This window comes from Chlorocebus sabaeus, chromosome 24 (genome assembly GCF_047675955.1).
Source record: "Chlorocebus sabaeus isolate Y175 chromosome 24, mChlSab1.0.hap1, whole genome shotgun sequence".
NCBI classification, from domain to species: Eukaryota; Metazoa; Chordata; class Mammalia; order Primates; family Cercopithecidae; genus Chlorocebus; species Chlorocebus sabaeus.
In genome coordinates, this window is record NC_132927.1 from 76,212,041 (window position 1) to 76,236,761 (window position 24,721).

The 24,721-nt window shown below is 42.2% G+C and overlaps 1 protein-coding gene across 5 annotated transcripts in view; it reads left to right on the top strand.

The window, feature by feature from the left end:
- The window catches only part of EML1 (EMAP like 1), a 208,877-nt gene that overhangs the window by 113,468 nt on the left and 70,688 nt on the right, over positions 1 to 24,721 (top strand). For all 5 annotated transcript variants that reach the window (XM_037984484.2, XM_037984480.2, XM_037984479.2 and 2 more), the window contains exons 2-3: positions 1,903 to 2,085; positions 16,741 to 16,873. In XM_037984484.2, coding sequence (XP_037840412.1) covers positions 1,903 to 2,085; positions 16,741 to 16,873 — 316 coding nt within the window. The remainder of the gene's footprint in view (positions 1 to 1,902; positions 2,086 to 16,740; positions 16,874 to 24,721) is intronic.

Below are 24,721 nucleotides of genomic sequence, written 5' to 3' on the forward strand. Positions count from 1 at the left end.
GCTTGCAGTAAGCTGAGATCCAGCCACTGCACTCCAGCCCGGGCGACAGAGCAAGACTCCGTCTCCAAAAAAAAAAAAAAAAAAAAAAAAAAAAAAAAAAAAAAGTCAGCTGTTAATCAGACTGCAGTTCTCTTGTATTTAATATGTCATTTTTCTCTTGCTGCTTTTGGTGTTTGTTCTTTATCTTTGGTTTTCAACAGTTTGACTATAATGTGCCTTGAGGTGGGCTGTTTTGTGTTTATTTTGCTTAGTCTTTGATTAGTATTTTGTAATTGTGTGTGTGTGTATATATATATGTGTGTGTGTATGTTTTTTTTTGTTTTTTTTTTTTTTTTGAGATGGAGTCTCGCTCTGTCGCCCAGGCTGGAGTGCAGTGGCACAATCTTGGCTCACTGCAAGCTCCGCCTCCCGGGTTCACGCCATTCTCCTGCCTCAGCCTCCCAAGTAGCTGGGACTACAGGCGCCCGCCACCACACCCAGCTAATTTTTTATATTTTTAGTAGAGACGGGGTTTCACCGTGTTAGCCAGGATGGTCTCAACCTCCTGACCTCGTGATCCGCCCGCCTCGGCCTCCCAAAGTGCTGGGATTACAGGCGTGAGCCACTGCGCCCGGCCTTTTTTTTTTTTTTTTTTTTTTTTGAAACAGAGTCTTGCTCTGTTGCCCAGGCTGGAATGCAGTGGTGCAGTCTTGGCTCATTGGTTCAAGTGATGAGACTCCCACCTGAGCCTCCCAAGTAGCTGGTACTATAGGTGCGCACTACCATACCTAGCTAATTTTTGAATTTTTAGTAGAGATGGAGTTTCACCATGTTGGCCAGACTGGTCTTGAACACCTGACCTCAGGTGATCCATTTGCCTTGACCTCCCAAAGTGTTGGGATTACAGACATGAGCCACTGTACCTGGCCTGTAATTGTATATTTCTGTTCATTAAATTTGCGCTATTTTGGCCATTTGTTTTGTTTTTGCGCCACTGCACTCCGGCCTGGGCGACCCTGTCACCCAGGGTCTTGCTGTGTCACCCAGGCTGGAGTGCAGTGGCACAATCTCAGCTCACTGCAGCCTTGACCTCTTGGGCCCCAAGAAACTGTCCCAACTCAGCCTCCTGAGTAGCTGGTACTACAGGTACATAACCACCACACGTGGCTAATTTTTTTTTTTTTTTTTTTTTTTTGGTATTTTGTAGAGGCAGAGTTTTGTCATGTTGCCTAGACTGGTATCAAACTCTTGAACTCAAGCAGCTTGCCCACCTCAGCCTCCCAAAGTGCTCTCTGGGTTCTCTGATTGGAGAGCACAGTAAGTGAAGGGAAGAATGATGTCAAATGAGATTGGAGAGGCAAGAAGATCATGGAGAGCTTTACAGACCCTGATAAGGAGTTGGGAATTATGATTCTATGTCAGAAAATATGATTACCATAATTGTAAGAGTCGCTTGCCAAACTCATATTGCTTTATCCTTCAGAGTCTTGACCAATGGATAGGGTGGCCTTGTGATTGTATGACCTACCTGTCAGTTAACATAGCTGGAGCACAAGCTGGAAGACCATGCAGACTGGGTTTCTGCAATATGTGGGAAGTTGAAGTAGACTTCCCACTGCTAAGGTTCTGCAGTATTGCTGAAAACAATTTGGCCTGCATGTCGAAAAGTATAATGACAATTAAAACCACACTTTAAAATGAAGAGCGCAAATGTAGAGAATGAAAAGACCATTGTAGAATGAAGAGTTGTAGTTACACACAGCTAAAGATTTCACATGATTTCTGCATAAGAGCAGTATCTTTAGTCCGTAAGTGTTATTATGTTAAAACAATGGGCTTAAAACAACGTGCTAGATAGAGTATGTTTATCGATCTGATTTCCGGGGAACACTTGAAACTCACTTGATCCTTTCTTTGGTTTAGATGACAGCGCTTCTGCTGCAAGTAGCATGGAGGTGACAGACCGCATTGCTTCACTGGAGCAGAGAGTCCAGATGCAAGAAGACGACATCCAGCTGCTCAAATCAGCTCTAGCTGATGTGGTTCGGCGGCTGAACATTACTGAGGAACAGCAAGCCGTGCTTAACAGGAAAGGACCTACCAAAGGTGGGCATTTGAGTGACACAGGAACTTTAGTAGAATTAGTCTCAAGGTAGAATCTTGCTCTAGCAAACACATTGTGCTCTTTAATATTGACAGAGAATCAAAACTTAGAATAACAAGAAAACAGTCTTAGCACTGTCAACATAATCACATGAAGTGTGATAGTATTTTGGGGCTTGAAGTTGGTGAATTGTATAGCCCAGTGATGTACCTTTGTAGGTGATCATTAAATGCTGGTTGAGTCAAGCAAGGAACAGTCCAAATGAACCACTGAGAACAGTTTTTTATCAAGATTCTCTGGGATGGAGAGAGCTTGAGAAAGAACTACAGTCCTTTGGGCCGCTTTTGGAGGTTGTTCTACCTAGCTGGTTTTTGAAAACTCTTATTTCTTTATATGTACTTAACTTATACTATAATTCAGTTCAGCACAGCAGCACTCGATCATATGCCACATTCAAAGCTCTGAGCCAAGCACTGGGGGTGCAGAGGTGGCGGGCCTTCCTTTCAGAAACTCGGAATCCTATGTTATCACTAGCTTTTCCCCTCTTCTAGCTGCCCAGCAAGCCACTCCCATGCAAAGCCCTCTGTTCCTTTTGAATCTCCTCTGCTGTCCGCAAAGACATCACCTGCTACAGAGTTCTGTCCCTAGTAGATTTCTCGCAAATTTAAGTCATCATTTCATGTCCCTGTGGCTCTTGGGAATGAGATATTAAGAAGCAATATTTGTGTTAAATAATTTTGTCATTATCTTCTTAGAAGATAATGGAATTAGACAATTTTAGAACTAAAACACTCATAACAATTTCTGTCCTGCTAGCTGGCGCCCTTGTGTCTGCGTGAACTCGCGCATGGTTCATCTTTAGCCAGAATCACTCTTCCTCGTGACTAACTGTAGAAAAGAGAATTCGTCTTGGCTGTGAGATGCCTTTGGCAAAAACGTTTTTTGAGATTACAACATTTAGATGTTCCTTTAAAAATACCTTTCATTGGCTAGACACAGTGGCACACGCCTGTAATCCCAGCACTTTGGAAGGCTGAGGCGGTCGGATCACCTGAGCCCAGGAGTTCAAGACCCATCTAGGCAACATAGTGAGACCTCATCCCTACAAAAGGTTTAAAAATTAGCTGGGTGTGGTGGCAAGTGCCTGTGGTCCCAGCTACTCAGGAGGCTGAGGTAGGAGGTTGCTTGAGCCCAGGAGGCCAAGGCTGCAGAGAGCACCACTGTACTCCAGCTGGGCGACAGAGCAAGACCCTATCTCAAAACAAAAACAACAAAAGGACTACCTTTCATTGTTATTTCAACTTAACAAATTATTTCACAGTTAATGTGTATTTTCCTTGGAGTCAGGAGGGAGGACTGTCTAAGGTTGCATCTTTGAGTTTTTTTCTCAAGTACTTGGATGCATTTCCACACATCTGTGGGAAGAAATCAGTTTCTTTGTCGTCCCAGGTAGTTATCACCAGCTCCGTGTGAGATGGCTACACCTGTTGGGCTGATGTCTGCATTTTGAATAATCATTTTAAGTAACCTTTTTTCCTTCTGAGTTACAAAGTGATTCAGGTATTTTAAATATAAACCGCATTATTCTAAGTATTCTTGACCTACCCAGCTTTCCACAAATAAATCTGATGACTGCTGTGTCTGAAAGGGTACATTTGAAGGTGCTGCTTTATATAAAACTTCAGACTTCTGAAACTTCCTTATTTTTAGAAAACTATGGGAAGAAAATAACAGGGCATGCCCAAGAGTTTTGTTTTCTTGATTAAGAATGACATTTGAATTTCATAACTACACAGAAAAATAAATTTTTTCGTAGTCGTCTGATGTTTCTTTATAAACATTCTTTTCCTAACTGAAAGTAAATCAAAGCTTAGTTGCCAGAAGGTCACACCAAGAAGTAGAAAAAACAATTCACAAGAAAGCAGGTGAGTGGGCTGCATCCCTGAATGGAGGGACTTTGGGCTCCCTACTTTCTGTGCAGCTAATTAGAGGACAGTGGAAACAGGGGCAGGAGGGGCGTGCCCATGGGAGGGGTGTGCCATGGGAGGGATGTGCCTGCAGGAGGGGTGTGCTTGCAGCAGCTGCCCTGGCTGTGCTCATCTTTGAGGGAGCTGCCATGTGGGCGCTTGGAAACTGGTGCCCATACCTCTGTCTGTCTTTAGAGCTGGCTCTCTGTGGTCGTGGTTGGAGTGGGGCATCTTTTAGGCGAGATGGATTTTAGGCAAATCCCCTTTGGTTTTAAGTAGCCACACAATTATCACTTCATAATATTTTGACCTGCCATCCTCATATAGACTTGAAGTAGCCTGGACACATGACATTCTTATTTTTGTTTCTGAGACAGGTTCTTGCTCTGTTGCCCAAGCTGGAGTGCAGTGGTGTGATATTGGTTCTCTGCAACCTCCGCCTCCTGAGTTCAAGCAATTCTCCAGCCTCAGCTTCCCAAGTACCTGGGACTACAGGCACATGCCACCACACCCAGCTAATTTTTTTGTATTTTTAGTAGACACAGGGTTTCACCATGTTGGCCAGGCTGGTCTTGAACTCTTGACCTTAGGTGATCCGCCTGCCTTGGCTTCCCAAAGTGCTGAGATTACAGGCGTGAGCCACTGCATCTGACCTGCATTCTTATTTTTAAATATCAAGTGATTTTCTCCCCCAGAGTTAGTTTTTTAATGCTCAGGGCTGACTCAGTATGTTGAGGTTTGGGTGTACAGCTTTTGCTGTCTGCCCAGTGCTGGGGATGGCTGTGCCACCAAGAAGCGGGCAGGTACTCTCTGGGGGTCCTGCTCAAAGCCTGTGCGGGAAGAATACGTGTCTTTCTGCTGCCGCAGCCGCTGCCTGGTTTTTAGGTTGCAGTCAACACTCACTGGCCGCCGTAGTACCTGTGGGGCCATAGATAATCTTTCTGATTCCTTTCCACAATAATACTCCACTTCTCTAAAGAATGTTATCATGACCTCTAAGCTTTGACTGACTGTATCATTCTTCATATGCCTTGATTAGCATGGTGATGAGAACTGCAGGTTCATGGAAATAATTCACTAACAACTAAGGTCAAGGCTCCCTGAAATGGGGAGACATTGTGGGCCACTGTAATGTGCTGGGCCTGTGGATAGGTATTCTGTAGAGAGGGAGCTGTCACTTGTTCTCCTGTCCCTGAGGTTGGCCTGCTTGCCCCAGTTACCCAGGTCTTCTTTCCCTTGAGAAGACTGCCTTGGGTCTTAGGATTTCCTCAGTCTCTGTGAGCTCCCCAGACTCTGTTTTCTCCTTTTCCTTTGATATTTTTTAAGAGTTTTTCAGAGTTGCGGTTGGAGTGGGGCAATACTCTGGTAGCAGAATATAGTGAACAGACCCCTTAGATACTGCTGTTGTGAGTGTAAATACAGACAAATGATGGATGAATAAGGGAATTCATTGCAGCACTGTGCACAATGGAGAAAAATTGGATGGGAAACAATAAGGGAGCAGCAAGCAGTAGGGGCATGGCCCAAGATGATGGTGCCTCCATATGATTAAATGCTGTGTGGTCTTTAAAAATGTTTGTGTTACTGGTACAAGAGGGAAAATGCTTATGCATTACAGAGTCAAATGCAGGCTATAAAACTATATATAGTATATCGTTTCAACTAAATAGACAAAACTTATGCAAAGAAGACTGGAATGAAGTACTATATAGCAAAAGTAATTCATGGGTTTTTTCCTGAGTAATAGGATTATGAATTTTTAAATACTTTTAGTTAGTTTCTAAATGTTCTGTGGTGTGTATTTCTTAATAAGCAGAAGGAATTTGTGTTCTAAAAAATCACTTCTTTCTTTCCATTGAATCTGAGGTCAACAGCAGGGTTCATGGCAAAGGTTAGGAGGCCAGGGGTTCGCTCACATGTGTTTTCAAGAAGACAGGGAGTCGTTTGGAGTTCAAGCAATCCATTGTATACACACACAGCTGATTTTCATGTTAGCGCAGGGATTTTTAACATGTAAAATGTAGATGAAAATATAGTTGTGCCGTGTATCTGGGATCGTCTATTTTGTTATGCATTACCCAGTGAGTAGCTCGTATTTCCCATTTGAAATTTTGCTTGTCTGTTCAGACTAGTTAGGCAGCTTCCCTTTTAAAGTACTTTAATATGAAATACTTTAATATTCCTTTGCAACTTTTAAAATCGGTTATATCAATAGTGGATCTATGAATTAGAAGATCAAAGAATTATAATAATATTGGCTTCATTAATTAATGGATCAGAGAATTACTAAATATAACCAGAAGGCTTCTGTTGGAGAGGTTAATAAGCAAGTCAGTCCTGCCATTCCAAGACATCGAAACCCTCTAGCCTCAGAACACAGCCTCTGCAACCACTGTCAAAAGCCAACTACAGATTTTTAGCGGTGAGAAGCCTGTGCTACACTGGCACTTAACACTGATATTCAGAATACTACTCATAGGTACCAGGTATTGATTGACCAAGGGCTGGACTTTGCAGCAGACATTTTGGATGTATTAGCTCATTTTACCCCTCCACGTTTCTGTGAGGCAAGTGTCGTTGTGCCCATTTTATAGATGAGAATGAAGCCTCTGGGAGGTTTAGTGATTTGTCAGGCTACGCAAGGGCCAAATCTGGGACTGGACCCCAGGGCCCGGCTGACGTGTTCTTTCTGCCATCTGCATTGCCTCGCTGTGCATGCCTCTAGCAATATTCCATAAGTTAGCATTATTCGCATTAAACCAAATATTTAAAACATGAATATAATTTGAAAATCTTTTTTCAAGGTTTAATTTGATTTGCAAAGTATGCCAAATACATTAGATTATATTCAGCACATCATTGTGTGAAATATTATGTTACGGTCTCTTCACAAGTTTTATTAGGTAGGTGCAACTGACAAATTAAAATTTTTAAGCTCTTGGCAGTTGATGGCATTAATGAATTATTAACTTAGTTCTGTATCCTAGTTAACCAAAATTAAGGAGCAAATGACTTTTGCTTTTTCTCTTGTCTACTGCACTTTCTCCTTACAAATTGGCAATTTACAGAAAAACATCTTTTCTCTCTTACTCTTCTGTTTTTTTTTTTTTTTTTTTGAGATGGAGTCTGGCTCTGTCGCCCAGGCTGGAGTGCAGTGGCCGGATCTCAGCTCACTGCAAGCTCCGCCTCCCGGGTTCACGCCATTCTCCTGCCTCAGCCTCCCGAGTAGCTGGGACTACAGGCGCCCACCACCTCACCCAGCTAGTTTTTTGTATTTTTTAGTAGAGACGGGGTTTCACGGTGTTAGCCAGGATGGTCTCGATCTCCTGACCTAGTGATCCGCCCGTCTCGGCCTCCCAAAGTGCTGGGATTACAGGCGTGAGCCACCGCGCCCGGCCTTCTCTCTTACTCTTAGATAGAACATACTGTAGTTTCTTTTGTTTCTCTCATTAGCTGCCCTCTCCAGTTTAGAGGGGTATTCTGTAGTGATTTATAGAACAGGGTTTAGTAGGTGTTTGTAGTTTTTCAGAGATTAAAAAAGACGTTTCAAATTGTGTATTATGAAAATGTTCTCAAATGTGTACAAAAGTAGAAAGAAGAGTATCTTTTACCTGCCATTCTCATTTATCAATATGTGGTCAGTTATCATTGTGACCCTCTCCTACTACCCCCTCACCCCATACTGGATTATTTTAAAGCAAATCTAAGACACTCTATCATTTTATCTGTAAATATGTCAGTATGTATTTCTAAGATATAGGCTCTTTTCTAAAGTCCATAATGGCTGGGTGTGGTGGCTCATGCCTGTAATCCCAGCACTTTGGGAGGCTGAGGTGGGTGGATCACTTGAGCCCACGAGTTAGACACTAGCCTGGGCAACGTGGTGAAACCCCATCTCTACAAAAAATACCGAAATTAGCCTTGTGTAATGGCGTGAACCTGTAGCCCCAGCTATGCTGGTGACTGAGGCAGGAGGATCACTTGAGCCCAGGAGGTAGAGGCTGCAGTGAGCCGAGGTCACACAACTCACTTCAGCCTGGGTAACAGGGCAAGACCCTGTCTCAAAAAAAAAAAGCAAAAGTAAAAATAAAGTCTATAATAATACCATTATTACACTTAAAAACTAATAATTTCTTAATATCATTTACTAGCAAGTCAACAGATTTCCCTAATTGTCCATGAATGACTTTTTATAGCAGTTTTATTGAAGTATAATTCACATACCATAAAATTGACCCTTTTAAAATGTATGATTCATTGATTTTTAGTATAAGTTATAAAACCATCACCACTATCTAATTTTAGAAAATTTTTATCACCCGAAAAGAAACCCCTCACCGATGAGCAGTCGTTTCCAGTTGCTCCCTCCTCCCAGCCTCTGGCAACCACTAGTCTACATCATGTCTCCATAGATTTGACACCTTGGACGTTTTCTGGAAATGAGATCATACAATATGTGGTCTTTTGCCACTGTCTTCTCCCACTTAGCATAATTGTTTTCAAGGTTCACCCATGTTCGAGCATACATCATTCCTTTTCATTGCACGCCAGCCTGGTCAACAACAGCAAAAACTCTGTCTTAAAAAAAAAAAAAAAAAAAAAAAAAAGGGAATGAGGAGGAGCTCTAGACACTGCAAAGGAATGCCTTGTAGGCCACACTGCTCAATGAAAAGAACAAGGTTCAGAACAAGACGGTGTGCTACTTTGTATCTACTGGCCAGAAACCTGCAGCTCTACAACTCTGTCTCTTACTGCATCACTTTGAAAAGGTTTCGAAATTATCAAAAGGCACATGAATCAAGGTAAATGGGGCTGTGCATCGTACCATGTGTTTTCATTTGAATTCTTAGGCATGGGTCTAGGAGGGCAAGAATCCTGTAACATTAAAAATTCAATGTCAGCCGGGCGCGGTGGCTCAAGCCTGTAATCCCAGCACTTTGGGAGGCGGAGACGGGTGGATCACGAGGTCAGGAGATCGAGACCATCCTGGCTAACACGGTGAAACCCCGTCTCTACTAAATATTACAAAAAACTAGCCGGGTGAGGTGGCGGGTGCCTGTAGTCCCAGCTACTCGGGAGGCTGAGGCAGGAGAATGGCGTGAACCCGGGAGGCGGAGCTTGCAGTGAGCCGAGATCTGGCCACTGCACTCCAGCCTGGGCGACAGAGCAAGACTCCGTCTCAAAAAAAAAAAAAAAAAAAAAAAAAAAAAATTCAATGTCATAGAAATATAAATGGGGAAAAAGACATTAATGAACTGATTTCATAAAGTCATGTATTAACAACCGAAATGCTCATTGACTGATAAATGGATAAATAAAATGTTGCATCCAGTGGAATATTATTTGACTCTAGAGCTCCTCCTCATTCCCTTTTTTTTTTTTTTTTTTTTTTAAGACAGAGTTTTTGCTGTTGTTGACCAGGCTGGCGTGCAATGGCACGATCTCGGCTCACCACAACCTCTGCCTCCCGGGTTCAAGCGATTCTCCTGCCTCAGCCTCCCGAGTGGCTGGGATTACAGGCATGCGCCTCCACGCCCAGCTAATTTTTGTATCTTTAGGAGAGATGGGGTTTCTCCATGTTGGTCAGGCTGGTCGTGAACTCCTGACCTCAGGTGATCCACCCGCCTCGGCCTACCAAAGTGCTAGGATTATAGGCGTGAGTCCCCGCACCCGGCCTCCTTGTTCCTTTTACAGCTGCACGGTGCTCCCTTGCAAGGAGATGCCATAGTGTATTCAACCAGTCCCTGTGGCAGGCTTTGGTTTTGCAAATTGTGCTGCAGTGATTGGCCGTGTGCGTAGGGCATTTTGTATTTCTGCCAGTATATTCAGGACAGGTGCCTAGAGATAGGGGTGCTGGGTCAGAGGTGCACCTGTGATTTTGCTGGATGTTGGTGATGGTGATGATAGGAGTCTCCTCCAGCACTCAGCTAATCATCTACTTTGTCTTATAACTTAGCAAAAGCAGATTGCCTTTTCCAGTTCTACATACAGACATTTTTCAAATTTTGAAATGGATAGTTAGGAATTCTAGGCTCATAATGGTTAGATATGTTAAAAGTAAACTTTGGATTTCCTCATATAATCATATATGTAATCATATTTTTAACCCTAATGGGAGTTTTATATATCAAATATTGTACATTGCGTTGTTGATGTGATGTAAGTTAAAAGGGTTTCTTGATCATTAGATTGCAACTTAATATAAAAATATGCATTTGTAGATTTGGCTAGCTTTACTAGAACTTCTAGATTTATTCATATCAACTGTAGTTTTGAAAATATATTATCACGGATAGTACTCTTGAAATCTCGGTATTCCAATTCAACCATTTAGAATGATGAAAAAAATTTATTTCAGGCTTAATTATGAATGTTTTTAGACCTGAGATTTTTAAAACCTTGGTTAGATTTCAGTTACCAAACTATGGCGTCATATTGCAGGGAATCTAACTCAAGGTAGTTTAAATAGTGTGAAATATAACAGGAAACTGCTGAGCATAAATACTGCACCTATTACTGGAAACTAGTCTTCAGCCTGGTTGCCCTTCTCCCTCCATTCACTTCCGGTGAGTTGGTGGGGTCTGTCCTCAGAGAGCCCAACTCACTGGGAAACTCAGATGTTGCTTTACAGAACACTCTTCTCACATGAATGAAAGATAACAGATTTCAGAGTGGGAAGATACCTTAAGGAACACTTTTGACCAAAGCCTTTCCTTTATGGGTAAGGAAAACGGGACCCAGAGGACCTGACCTATGGACACATGGCTAGGTGGGGACACAGCAGGGACTGATGCCCCAGCCCCTACCTCCCAGACCTGAGTTCCTTCCCGCATGCTCCACTACCTTCCCCACTGTGCCTTGGTGTAAGCGCAGGAAGTAAGTGGCTGGTTTTGGGTGAGAATGTGAGAATGTGCCTGGGGTTCTCCTCCAAATCTGTGTACAAGATATGCAGCCCGTGGGTTCTCACTGGCTCTGATTCTGCCTCTGGTACCACTTGACCATAGCATTTCATTCTCTTCACATTATATTCAGGATACAAAATTGCACCCAGTGTCCACAATAGAGTATTTTATTGTCGGAATGTAGCCAGGGGATAATGGCTACCACTTCTAGGGTGTCTACTATGTGCCGGGCACTGTGCTAGAAACTTCGCATTCCTCATTCCTAATCCTCACAGCAGTCCTGCAAAGTGAGCACTCTGACCTTATTTTAGAAAGAATCCAAGGCTTGGGCTATGTCTTCCAGCTCAGCTGAGGATGAGTCCAGTCCTGTGTGCCTTGAGGGCCCTTGCGCTCCTTCACCTGGGCACCTCTGACCCCCAGAGACAGGATTCCAGCCATCCTGCAGTCCTTCCACTGGATGCATTCCAAACACAGTGTTTCTCAGGCTCCTTTCATCTGAGAAATTCTCCTTTTGGTGCTGTGTTTGTTGCTGTGTTTTGCCTCTAGGAACAATTTAAAATTTTTTTTTTAAACAACCCTTTCATGAAGCAAAAGAATATCTCATATCTTAGTGTCATCTGGAAGCTAGGGATCCATTTATCTTAGCACTTGAGGAGCAGAAAATTGTGTTTGAACCTTCCCTAGTGCTATGTCACTTCTGCATTTTTAAAGAGCCCTTATCTGAAAATGATTCATTACAGCTGCTCCTCTTTTCCTGCCGTCTTCAAGATCCAGGCTGGCACCTGTTCAGACTCAACACTAGGAGGTATTTTTCCTTCCACCAGGTTTTCTTATGGCAGAGAGCTTTCTTCCTTGAGTCGCTAATAATTTTTAGACATGGTAACATGAAAGAAACCTGGCATGATGTCATGTGCAAAATAGGTACTTAGTAAGCACGATGGTGGTGGGGGTTACATTGCTACTTAATCAGTCAGTGGTTACAAAAACCCAAGGATGTTACCAAGACAGGGATGAGCAGTAATTGGATCTTGCCGAAGTTGGGAATCGATCCAACTTCTCAGTCACTCCAAGAGTAGTCACTGTGCGTCCCCCTCCTCCTTCCCATCCCTCTCCACTTCCTCCTCTTCCCACCCTCTATTTTTCTTTCATGATCTCTCATCACAACTTTAATATTCTATTTGCTTCTGAGGCTACTCTATTATATTTTAAGATATAAAATATACACTCTGGGAATGCCTCCTGCATTGCATCTGATTTTCTTTTCATGGGCTTTTAAAATCCTATTTTCTATTCTTTTGAGAAAAGGACAACAGTAGATTGTTAGGAGATTGAATTTTGAAATTATAACTCAAGAAAGAATGAACAACTTAGTAGTGACTCCAAAATGGCTACATAATGTCTTCTCTTAGAAGAAAGGTTTTTGTTATTGAAATTGAACCAAGTTAAATTTCCAATGTATGTTGACTCCTTTCTGTGTGTAGGCCTGGGAGCAGGTGCTAGCTTCAAGAATCCTACAGTCAATGGAGTAGACAGACTGTTGGATTTAGCATTCCAAGTGTGATGACAGTGGCTAAGGCAAGGCGGTGTGGGAGCATGGAGGAGGCCCCACTTTCTTTTACATTAGAAAGAGAAGGAAGATTGGCCCTCAGCTTTAGGGACTGGAAAGTTCCAGCAAGTTAAAAATATGGCATAATATACAGTTTTGTTGTTGGTAATATTTTAAGAGCCTAAATGGAGGCAGATTTAATTCTATAATGAACAAAATCTGCTAGCTCTTCTATTTGTTTGTTTGGAGATGGAGTCTCCCTGTGTTGCCCAGGCTGGAGTGCAGTGACACAATCTCGGCTCACTGCAACCTCCGCCTCCCGGGTTCAAGCGATTCTCCTGCCTCAGCATTCTTAGTAGCTGGGATTACAGGCACCTGCCACCACAGCCGGCTAATTTTTCTGTTTTTAGTAGAGAGGAGGTTTCACCATGTTGGCCAGGCTGGTCTCAAACTCCTGTCCTCAGGTGATCCACCTGCCTCAGCCTCCCAAAGTGCTGGGATTACAGGAGTGAGCCACTATGCCCGGTCTCTGCTAGCATTTTTAAATGAACTTTTTATTTCAGGATAGTTTTAGATTTCTAGAAAAGTTGTAAGCGCAGAAGTTTCCCATAGACACAGTACCCAGTTTCGCCTGTTATTACCATCTTACATTAGTATGGTACCTTTGTCACAACTAATGGACCAATATTAATACATTATTATTAATTAATGGCCATGCTCTATTGGGATTTCCTTAGTTTGGCCCTTAAGCCCTTTTGGTTCCAGATTCCCATGCAGGATAACACATGATCTTTAGTTACCCTGGCTCCTCAGCCTCCTCCAGGCTGTCAGTCTTCCTTGTTTTTGATGATCTTGACAGTTTTGAAGAATACAGATTAGAGAGTTCATTGACTGTCCTTCAACTTGGCTTCATGTGATGTTTTTCTCATGGACAGACTCAGGTTATGGGCTTTCGGGAGGAAGGCACAGAGGTCAAGTGCCGTTCTCATCTTATCAGCACATCCCATCCAAGGGTGCATGCCGTCAACATGGCTCGTCACTGTGGCTGTTGACCTTGGCCACCTGGCCGAGGGAGTCTTGGTCAGGTCTGTCCACTGGAAAGTGACTTCTCCCCCAACTTCATCACTTGGCTGTTAGAAGGAAGTCAGCATGCGCCAGCTGCATGTAAGGAGTGGCAGATTATTTTCTACCTTCTTGAGGGTGGGGTAGCCACATAAATTATTCAGAATATAGCTGCATGGGGATTTGTCTGTTCTCTTCATTTATATATTTACCCAATCATTTATTTATATATACTGCAGCATAAACTTACAGATACTCGTTGTGTACTTTGGGTTATAACCGAATACCATGTTATTTGTTTTGTGGCTCAAATTGTTCCAGCTTTGGCCTTTGGGAGCTCTTTCAGTTAGGTCCTGTGTCCGTTTGACTTGCCCCCACCAAAGTAGTGTCTTTTGGTTTTATTGTTGTTGTCTGAGCACTTCTTTACTTTGTGGCACCACAGGAGACTCCAGATTCATGTGTTCCCTGCCCCAGCCCTACGTGCAGCTGCTTCCCCTGGAGGCCTGCTTCCTTCTGCTGTAGAATGGCCTTGGAAACCAAGGTTTGGGCATTGGGTGTCATTGCTTTAGGCCCTCTCAGCAGACAGAGCTCAGAAACATGTGTGTATACTAACCTGTGTGTGTGTGTCTATGTATGTATTTATACTTACATATCTGCATCTGTGTTAAGGGAAACCTGAGTCTGCCCTGATGTTTCTACTCTAGTGGCACATGGTTCATTCCCACCATCTCCCCTTGCTTATCCATCACCTCCCTCTCCAACAGTGAGACCTGCCCCTGCCGTCCTCCATCCTTTTATGTAATTGTTCCATCCTGGTGTTCCTGTGTAGTGGTTTCAGAATTGTTAGCCTCCACCTTTGTGGGAAGCAAGCTTACTAACTAAAATGCAGTGCTGACATGCAGTTCCTGTTATCTTTAGTTTTATAGTCTCTACTCATTTCCAGAATGACTTAGGTCAGCACCTTCCTTCCCCCCACCGCCTTCAGTGAGGTTGTCGTATGTTTGTCATACAATCATCATCCCATCGTGGGGTTTCCCCGTCTCCTAGTTGGTTTTACTTGCATACTTCAAGGTTCACTCTTGGTGCTATAAGGGTCTCTGGGCTTTGACAAGGCATCATCATGTCACATATCCCTCACGATGGTATGTTACAGGATAGTTTTATCACCCTAGAAGACCTCCTTTACACCACGTATTCAGCCCCTGCTCTGCAACCTCTGACAGCCACAAATCCATTTTCTGTCTTTAGTTTGCCTTTACTCAAATGTCATATAAATGCAGTCATACAACATGGAGCCTCTCAGACGTGCTGCTTTCCTTTAACAGTGTGGATTTCAGATGTGGTTTGCTTCGTTCCTTTTATCACCAACTCATATTCCATTGTATGGATGGGCCAGTTTGTTTATCTGTTCACCTATCAGAGGACATCTTGGTCGCTTCCAGTTTTTGACGATTGTAAATAAAGCAGCTCTAAATATTTACATGTGGGTGTGTGTAGACATAAGTTTTCAGATCAATTGGGTAAATACCTAGTGTCAGTACAATTACCAGATCATATGGTGAAACTATATTTAGCTTTATAAGAAACTGCCAGACTGTCTTCCACAGTGGCTGTACTATTTTTCATTCCCACCAGCAAGGAATGAGAGTTCCTGTTGATCGGCATCCTGGCCATCAATTGGTATTTTGTCTGTCTTTTTGGATTTCAGCCATTCTGATAGGTGTATAGAAGTATCTCATTATTGTTTTAATTTGCATTTCCCTAATGACAAATGATGTCGAGTGTCTTTTCATATGCTTATGTGCCATCTGTATATGTCTTCTTTGGTGAAGTGTCTTTTCAGATCTTTTGCCCATTTTTTTAATTGGGGTGTTTGTTTTCTTACCATTGAATTTGAGGAGTTCTTTTTATATTCTTTATACAAGTCTTTTATCAGATATGTGATGTGCAAATATTTTCTCCTAATCTATGCCTTGTGTTTTAATCCTCTTAAGTTCTCTTGCAAATTTTTAAAAATGTGAATGAAGTCCAAGCTATCAATTTTTTTCTTTCATGGATTGTGCTTTTGGCATTAGATCTAAAAACTCATCACCAAATCACTTTCTTCTAGAAGTTTTATAGTTTTGCATTTTAAATTTAGGTTTATGGGCCATTTTGAGTTAATTTTTGTGTAGGGTGTGAGGTTAGTGTCTAGGTTCCCTTTGTTGAAAAGATGAAGATCTTGGCTGGGCACGGTGGCTCACACCTGTAATCCCAGCACTTTGGGAGGCTGAGGCAGGCGGATCACCTGAGGTCAGGAGTTCAAGACCAGCCTGGCCAACATGGTGAAACCCCATCTCTACTAAAAATACAAAAATTAGCTGGGCATGGTAGCCAGCATCTGTAATCCCAGCTACTCTGGAGGCTGAGGTAGGAGAATTGCTTGAACCCAAGAGACTGAGGTGGCTGAGATTGTGCCACTGCACTCCAGCCTGAGCAACAAGAGTGAAACTCTGTCTCAAAAAAAAAAGAAAAGAAAACATGATCCTTTCTCCAAGGAATTGCCTTCATATCTTTGTCAGTGTTGCTAGTGTTTCAAAATTCATGTCCTTTTCCTTTCTACCTAGCTTACGTTCTGTAAAACAGTGGTCCCCAGCCTTTTTGGCACCAAGAAAATTGTGGAAGATGATTTTTCCATAGAAGTGGGGGTGGGTGTTGGGGATGGTTTTGGGACGATTCAAGCATGTTACATTCATTGTGTGCCTTCTTTCTATTATTATTACATTTTAATATATAATGAAATAATGATACAACTCACCATAACGTAGAATCAGTGGCAGTCCTGAGCTTGTTTTCTCGCAACCAGATAGTCCCATCTAGGGTTGATGGGAGACAGCGACAGATCATCAGGCATTAGATTCTCATAAGGAGTGCTCAGCCTAGATCCCTTGCTTGCACGGTTCACAAGAGTTTGCACTCCTAAGAGAATCTAATCTGATCTGACAGGAGGCAGAGCTCAGGTGGTAACATGAGTGATGGGTAGCAACTGCAAATGCAGATGAAGAGTTGCTCACTCGCTCACTGCTCACCTCCTCCTGCTGTGTGGCGTCATCTTCCTAACAGGGGGTTGAGGACCCCTGCTGTAAAATGTTACCTTTACAAAAGGGAAGTTTCTGATGTTATTTTCTGCTTGTCTTACAGCAAGACCACTGATGCAGACCCTGCCTTTAAGAACCACTGTCAACAATGGCACTGTGTTACCAAAGAAATCTAGTGGCTCTCTACCGTCCCCCTCCGGGGCCAGGAAAGAAACCGCTGTGCCAACAACCAAAAGGTGAGCCAGAAGCAGGGCCTTAAGGGAACTCTAAAAGCAGTTCTCTCTTAGATCCCAAAATGAGTATTACTTTTTAAAATGATACTGTACAATTTCTTCTCTGAGTTAAAGCTTATAAAAGTCCAACATTTTATATGTTGCCATAACAGGAACTAGTTAAGTTTATTATTATTCTCGTTTTAGATTTACTTGTGTTGCCTTTGAAACCTCACTGGCTAAAACCACAGTGTGGTGTTTTGTATTTTTACTTAAAGTTCTCTTTTGAAAAAACAAATGTTAGTATAACCTGGGTAAAAATAAATAAATGTTCCCAAGTCCATACTGGGAACATGACAAAATTCAGATTGCCATGGCAACCTTAGATTTTCCCTATGCAATTTGGATAAGCTCATGCTTTCAAAATGTACCCAACAGTGGAGTCTAAATATTGATGTTATCTGTCACAAAGAGCACAGTTTGCTCTTAACTTTGGTATTATTTTGTAATTGCCATTTAAAGATTTTTATATTTTAGGGCCAGGTGCAATGGCTTACACTTATAATCCCAGTACTTTGGGAGGCCAAGGTGGGCAGATCACTTGAGCTCAGGAGTGTGAGACCAGCCTACCTTAACCATTTTTAAGTGTGGAGTTCAGTAGTGCTAGCCAGGCTCAGTGGCTCATGCCTGTAATTCCAACACTTTGGGAGGCCGAGTCAGGTGGATTGTCAGAGGTCAGGAGTTCAAGACCACCCTGACCAACATGGCGAAACCCCATCTCTACTAAAAATACAAAAATTAGCTGGGCACGGTGGCACATGCCTGTAATCCCAGCTACTTGGGAGGCTGAGGCAGGAGAATCACTTGAACCTGGAAGGCCAAGGTTCCAGTGAGTCGAGATCACACCATTGCACTCCAGCCTGGGTGACAAGAGCGAAACTCCATCTAAAAAAAAAAGAGTTCAGTAGTGTTAAGTATATTCACACATCTGTTGTTGTGCAACAGAGCTCTGGAACTTTTTCATCAGGCAAAATAGAAATTCCAGACCCATTAAATAGTGAGTCCCCCCTCTGTTCTCCCCACTGCCCTTGACAACCACATCTCTACTTTTTGTTGCTATGATTCTGACTGCATTAGGTATTTCACAGAAGTGGGATCATCTAAGTAGTGCTTGTCCTTTTGTGACTGGCTTACTTTGCTTAGCATAATGTCCTCGACGTGCATCCATATTGTAGCATGTGACTGATTTTCTTTTTAAGGCTGGATAATATTGCATTGTGTGTATATATCATATTTTGCTTTTTATTTTAATTTTAGATTCAGGGGGTGTGTGTGGAGGTTTGTTACAAGGGTATACTTGTGATGCTGAGGTTTGGGCTTCTGTTGATCCCGTTACCCAGATAGTGAAGATAATACCAAATAGGAAGTTTTTCAGCTGTTACCCACCTCTCTCCCACCCTCCTTTTGGAGTCCCCAGTGTCTGTTATCCCCATCTTTATCATATTTTGTTTATCCATTCATCCATCACAGGCTATTCTGTACCATTTATCTGCACATCTGTCCTTATGGCCAATACCCTACCATCTTGATTACTCTTGCTTTTTAGTATGTTTCAAAATCAGGAAATGGGAGGCTCCCAACTCTGTTGTTCTTTTTCATGATTGTTTTGGCTATTTAGGATCCCTTGATATTCCATATGAATTTTAGGATAGTTTTTTTTCTATTTCTGCAAAAAATGCCATTGGGATTTTGATAGAGACTGCATTAAATCTGCATATCACTTTGAGTAGTATGGACATTAAGCAATATTAAGTCTTCCAATCCATAAACATAGGATGTCTTTCTCTTTTTTTGTATTTTCTTTTAGCAAGGTTTTGTGGTTCTCAGTGTATAAGTCTTCTATCTCCTTGGTTAAAGTTATTCCTAAGTATTTTATCCTTTTTGATGCTGCAGTAAATAGAATTAATTTCTTAACTTCTTTTTCAGCTTGGTCATTGTTATTGTATAGAAATGCATCTGATTTTTGTGTGTTGGTTTTGTATCCTGAAACTTTGTTGAAATTATGTATTAGTCCTCACAGTTTTTTTCTGAAATCTTTAGGGTTTTCTAAGTATAAGATTCTGTTATCCGTAGACAGATAGTTTTACTTTGGATCCTTTCCTATTTGGATGCCTTTCATTTCTTTCTCTTGTCTAATTGCTCTGGCTAGGACTTCGAGTACTATGTTGAATAATAGTGGCAAGAGTGGGTGTCTTGCCTTCTTCCTGATTTTAGAGGAAAAGATTTCAGTCTTTCAGTCTTTTAGAGGAAAAGATTCAGTCATTGAATATTTATTTGAGCTATGGCCACTCAAATCTAGCATTTATTACATTGAGGTAGTTTCCTTCTATTCCTAGTTTGTTTTGTTTTTATCATGAAAAGGTGTTGAATTTTGTCAAATGCTTTTTCTGCATCAATTGAAATGATCATGTGGTTTTTGTCCTTTATTCTGTGACTATTGTATCACATTGATTGATTTTCATGTGTTGAATCATTCTTGCATTCCAAATATAAATCCCAATTGGTCATGGTGTATAATCCATTTAATGTGCTGTTGAATTCAGTTTACTAGTATTTTGTTGAGGATTTTTTCATCAACATTCATCAGGGATATTGGTCTGTAGTTTTCTTGTATCTTTGTCTGGTTTTGGTATTAGAATAATGCTGGCCTCATGCAATGATTTGGAAGTGTTCCCTCCTCCTCGATTCTTTGGAAGAGTTTAAGGAGGGTTGGAATTTATCCTTTTTTAAATGTTTGATAGAATTCTCCGCTGAAGTCATCAGGTCCTGGGCTTTTCTTTGTTGGGAGATATTTGATTACTGCTTCAGTCTCCTACTAACTCTAAGTCTGTTCATATTTTTTACTTCTTTATGATTCAGTCCTGGTGGGCTCTTTGTTTCTAGGACTTATTCATTTGCTCTAGGTCACCCAATTTGCTGGCATATGCTTGTTCACAGTGGTCTCTTATAGTCCTTCTCGTTTTTGTTATATCAGTTGTAATGTCCTTTCATTTCTGATTTTAGTTATTTAAATTTTCTCTCTTTCTTTGTTAGTCTAGCTAAGGGTTTTTCAATTTGGTTGATCTTTTTAAAAAAACCAATTCTTGGTTTTGTTGATTATTTTCCTATTGTTTTTCTATTCTCCCTTCATTTGTCTCTGCTCTAATCTTTATTATTTCCTTCCTTCTGCCAACTTTTGGTTTTATCTTTTTTTTCTAGTTCCTTGAAGTATAAAGTTAGGAGGCTGATGTGAGATCTATCTTCTTTTTATGAAAACTTTGATCACTATAGACTTCCCTCTTAGTACCCCTTTAACTGCCTCCTGTAAGTTTTGGTATGTTGTACTTTCATATGTCTCCAGATATTTTTAAAATTTCTTTGTGATTTCCTCTTTGACCATTGATTGTTCAAGAGTGAGTTGTTTAAAGATTCACTTTTTATTGTAGCAAATACAGGCATTCCTCATTTTATTGTGTCTGTCTTTATTGTGCTTTACCACATTTTTTTACAAATTGGAGGCGGTGGCAAGCCTGTGTTGAGTAAATCTATCAGCATCGTCTTTCCAACATGTACCCACTTCATGTCACATTTTGGTTATTCTCGCAACATTACAAACTTTTTTGTTATCATTATGTCTGGAATGGTGATCAATGATCTTTGGTGTTAATACTGTAATTGTTTTGGGGCACCCAAAACAGCACCCAGAGAAGGTGGCAAACTTAATCCATAAATGCAGTTTGTGTCCTGACCGCTCTGCCCATTGTTTCCCTATCTCTCCCTCTCCATCGGCCTCCCTTTTCCCTGAGACACAGCAGTATTGAAATAAGGCCATTTAGTAACCCTATAATGGCCTGTAAGTGTTCAAGTGAAGGAAGAGTCATACATTTCTCACTTTAAATCAAAAGCTAGACATGATTCAGCTTAATGAGGAAGGCATGTGAAAAGCCAGGATAGACCATCATGTGGTTTAGATGTTTGTCTCCTCCACATTTCAAGTTGAAATGTGATCCCCAGTGTTGGAGATGGGCCTGGGAGGAGGTGTTTGGGTCATCAGCGTAGATCCCTCATGAACGTCTTGGTGCTGTCCTCACAATGAGTGAGTTCTTGCTGTGAGTTCACTCAAGGTCTGGTTGTTTAAAAGAGCGTGGCACCTCCTCCCCACTTGCTCCTTCTCTTGCCAAATGACATGCCTGCCCCGTCTTGTCTTCTGTCATGATTTAAAACTCCCTGAGACTGCACCAGAAGCTGAGCAGATGCCGGTGCCATGCTTCCTGGACAGCCTGCGGAACTGTGAGGCCATTAAACCTCTTTTCTTTATAAATTACCCAGCCTCAGGCATTCCTTTATAGCTGCACTAAATGGACTCATGCAGGCCTGTTGTGCCAAACAGTTAGCCAAGTTGTAGATGCCAAGAAAAAGTTCTTGAAGGAAATTCGAAGTGTTACTCCAGTGAACACGCGAAAAAAAAAAAAAAGGTGACATCCTTATTCCTGATAGGGAGAAAGTTTGAGTGGTCAGAATCAAAGATCATACCAGGCACAACATTCCCTTAAGCCAAAGCCTAATACAGAGCAAGGCCCGAACTCTCTTCAATTTTATGAAATCTGAGAGAGGTGAGGAAGCTATAGAAGAAAAGACTGAAGCCAGCAGAGGTTGGCTCATGAGATGAAGGAAAGATGCCCTCTCCATAACATAAAAGTGCAAGGCAAAGCAGCAAGTGCTATTATAGAAGCTGCTACAGGTTATGCAGAAGACCTAGCTGGTTAAGATAACTGATGAAAGCAGCTACACTACACAACACATTTTAGACCGGGCGCGGTGGCTCACGCCTGTAATCCCAGCACTTTTGGAGGCTGAGGCAGGCAGATCACGAGGTCAAGAGATCGAGACCATACTGGCCAACATGGTGAAACCCGTCTCTACTAAAAATACAAAAAATTAGCTGGCGTGGTGGCGGGCGCCTGTAATCCCAGCTCCTTGGGAGGCTGAGGCAGGAGAATTGCTTGAACCCAGGAGGCAGAGGTTGCAGTGAGCCGAGATCGCACCACTGCACTCCAGTCTGGGCAAAAAGAGCGAAACTCTGTCTCAAAAAAAAAATAAGAAAAAAAGCAACAACAACAACAACACATTTTCAATGTAGACAAAACAGCCTTATATTGGAGGAAGATGCCATCTAGGACTTTTATATGAGAAGTCAATACCTGGCTTCAAAGCTTCAGAGGAGAGACAGACTCTTGTTAGAGCCCGATGTGGCTGGTGACTTTAAATTGGAGTCAGTGCTCATTTATCTTTCCAAAAATCCTAGGGCCCTTAAGAGTGATGCTAAATCTCTTCTGCCTGTGCTCTGTAAATGGAAGAAAACCTAGATGACAGCACATCTGTTACAGCAATATGATATACTGAATATTTTGAGCCCATTGTTGAGGCCTACTGCTCAGAAGAAAAAGCTTCCTTTCCAAATATTACCATTCATTTACAGTGTACCTAGTCACCCAGGAGCTCCGATGGAGCGGTACAAGGAAATTAATGTTTTTATGCCAACTCACACAACATTCATTCTGCAGCCCTTGGATCAAGGAGTAATTTCAACTGTCAAGTTTTATTATTTAGGAAATACTTTTTTTTTTTTTTTGAGACAGAGTCTTGCTCTGTCTCCCAGGCTGGAGTGCAGTGGTGTGATCCCGGCTCACTGCAACCTCTGCCTCTGGATTCAAGTGATTCTCCTACCTCAGCCTCCCAAGTAGCTGGGATTACAGGTGCACACCACCATATCCAGTTAATTTTTTTGTATTTTTAGTAGAGACAGGGTTTTGCCATGTTGGCCAGGATGATCTCGATCTCTTGACCTCATGATCCGCCCTCCTCGGCCTCCCAAAGTACTGGGATTACAGACATGATTCCCCACACCTGGCAAGGCTATTGCTGCCATTGATAGTGATTGCTCTAATAGATCTGGGCAATGTCAATTGAAAACCTTCTAGAAAGGATTCAACATTCTAAATGCCTTTAAGAACATTTGTGGGACCAGGCACAGTGACTCACACCTGTAATCCCAGCACTTTGGGAATTTGAGGCAGGAGGATTGCTTGAGTCCGGGAGTTTGAGACTGCAGTGAGCCATGTTTGCGCTACTGCACTCCAACCTGGGCAACGGAGTGAGACCCTGTCTCAAAAGAAAAAAAAAAAAAAAGAACATTTATGATTCATGGGAGGAGGCCAAAATCTCAACATGAACACGAGATGAATGGGAAGAAAATGATTTCAGCCCTCATGGATGACTCTGAGGCAGTTCAAGACTTCACTGGAGAAAGCCACTGCAAATATGCTGGAAATAGCAAGAGAACTAGAATTCAAAGTGCAGCCTGAGGATAGGACTGAGTTGCTACAATCTCCTGATAAAACTTTAATGGGTGAGGAATTACTGCCAAAATAGTTGTTTCTTGAGATGGGATCTACTCCGAGAGAAGATGCTGTGAACCCTGTTGAAATGACAATGAAGGGTTGAGAGTAGCACACAAACCCTGATGAAGCAGTGGCAGGGTCGTGTGGCTGGAGCGTGGGGAACGTGGCCTGGGCTGTCTGGCTCCAAAGCCTGTGTGCCTTCCATTGTGCTCGGCTGCTTCCTGCACAGATTTCCAGGTCACCCCTGACATCTGCCGAAGGAAAATGCTTGCTATAATGACTGCTTGCAAATCATCCTTCTTTTATGCCCCATCCTGTCCATGTACTATTTGTGGGAGCAGGAGCAGCCATCAGGAGTGAGGGTGACTCTCAGCAGAGATTTCTCAGATTGCAAGTCTGATGTTGATAAGGGGGCACCGGGGCCAAACAGCAAGTAAAGAAACAAGTCTGGGCTATGAACAGAAGCCTGGGTCTTACACCCCTACATTTCAGCCAGATGTGAAAGGGCTCATAGGTGGCGATTACTCTCAGCAATTTTATCTTAGTAAAGAAGGGAGGGAGGAAGGGAGCAAGACAGAAAGGAACGAATGGACACGTGAAAAATTATGATAGTAGCCATCATGTTATTTGTAAGTGTGTACATTTGTGTACTCGCATTTAAATGGTAACCCTCCCAGAAACATTCTAAGGCCTCTGTAGACTTTTCCTTATAATTTACAGAATATCCATTTGATTACTCTAATAAGCTGTGGTCAGCATATAGCTGCCAACTAGAAATACATAGTTTTCTAGACTGAGTGCCCAAGACTCTGGGTTTTGAGTGAAAGCGTAGTGATTCATGTATTTTGGTTCGTTTCTGGCTTTTATGGGCTTCAGTGGACGGGAGTTCCCTTCCATTTGGAAGCTGGAAATAAGAACAGTAGCATCTAATTGCTACTCCGCGGTAAAGTTCCTGTAGATCTCTCATTAGGAGAGAATTTTGAAAACAGAAGCAGGCTGGGCATTCTGAATATTAGGATTAAAATAACTTCCAAGTCATTTCAAATCTGTTTACAATCAGGTAGGAATTTTTCTGTAATCAGAGTTCCAAATTAAATGAGTCGGGGCATCTGTGGTGTGTGGATGGGTATGTGTTTGTTTTCTTTTCTCTGGGGGTTTTTCAGCCTGGTGCTTAGGAACAAAATCCCCTTTGGAAATAGTCCAGTGCCCAGCGGTTGTGCTTTGTGTTGCCAATTAAGACTTCGATTGAGGGCTTGATTTGGAATCCTTGGGAAAAGCTTTGTTTCCATTAGGCAAAGGAAAAAAGGCAGAAAATCCAGAGAAGACATTGTAGGTCATACCTTGCTCAGTGGGGATGCGGAGGCTGACAATGGAGTAACATTTCTACTGGCTCAAGAAAGAGACAATCACTGTTCTCTGGGCTCATAAGTAG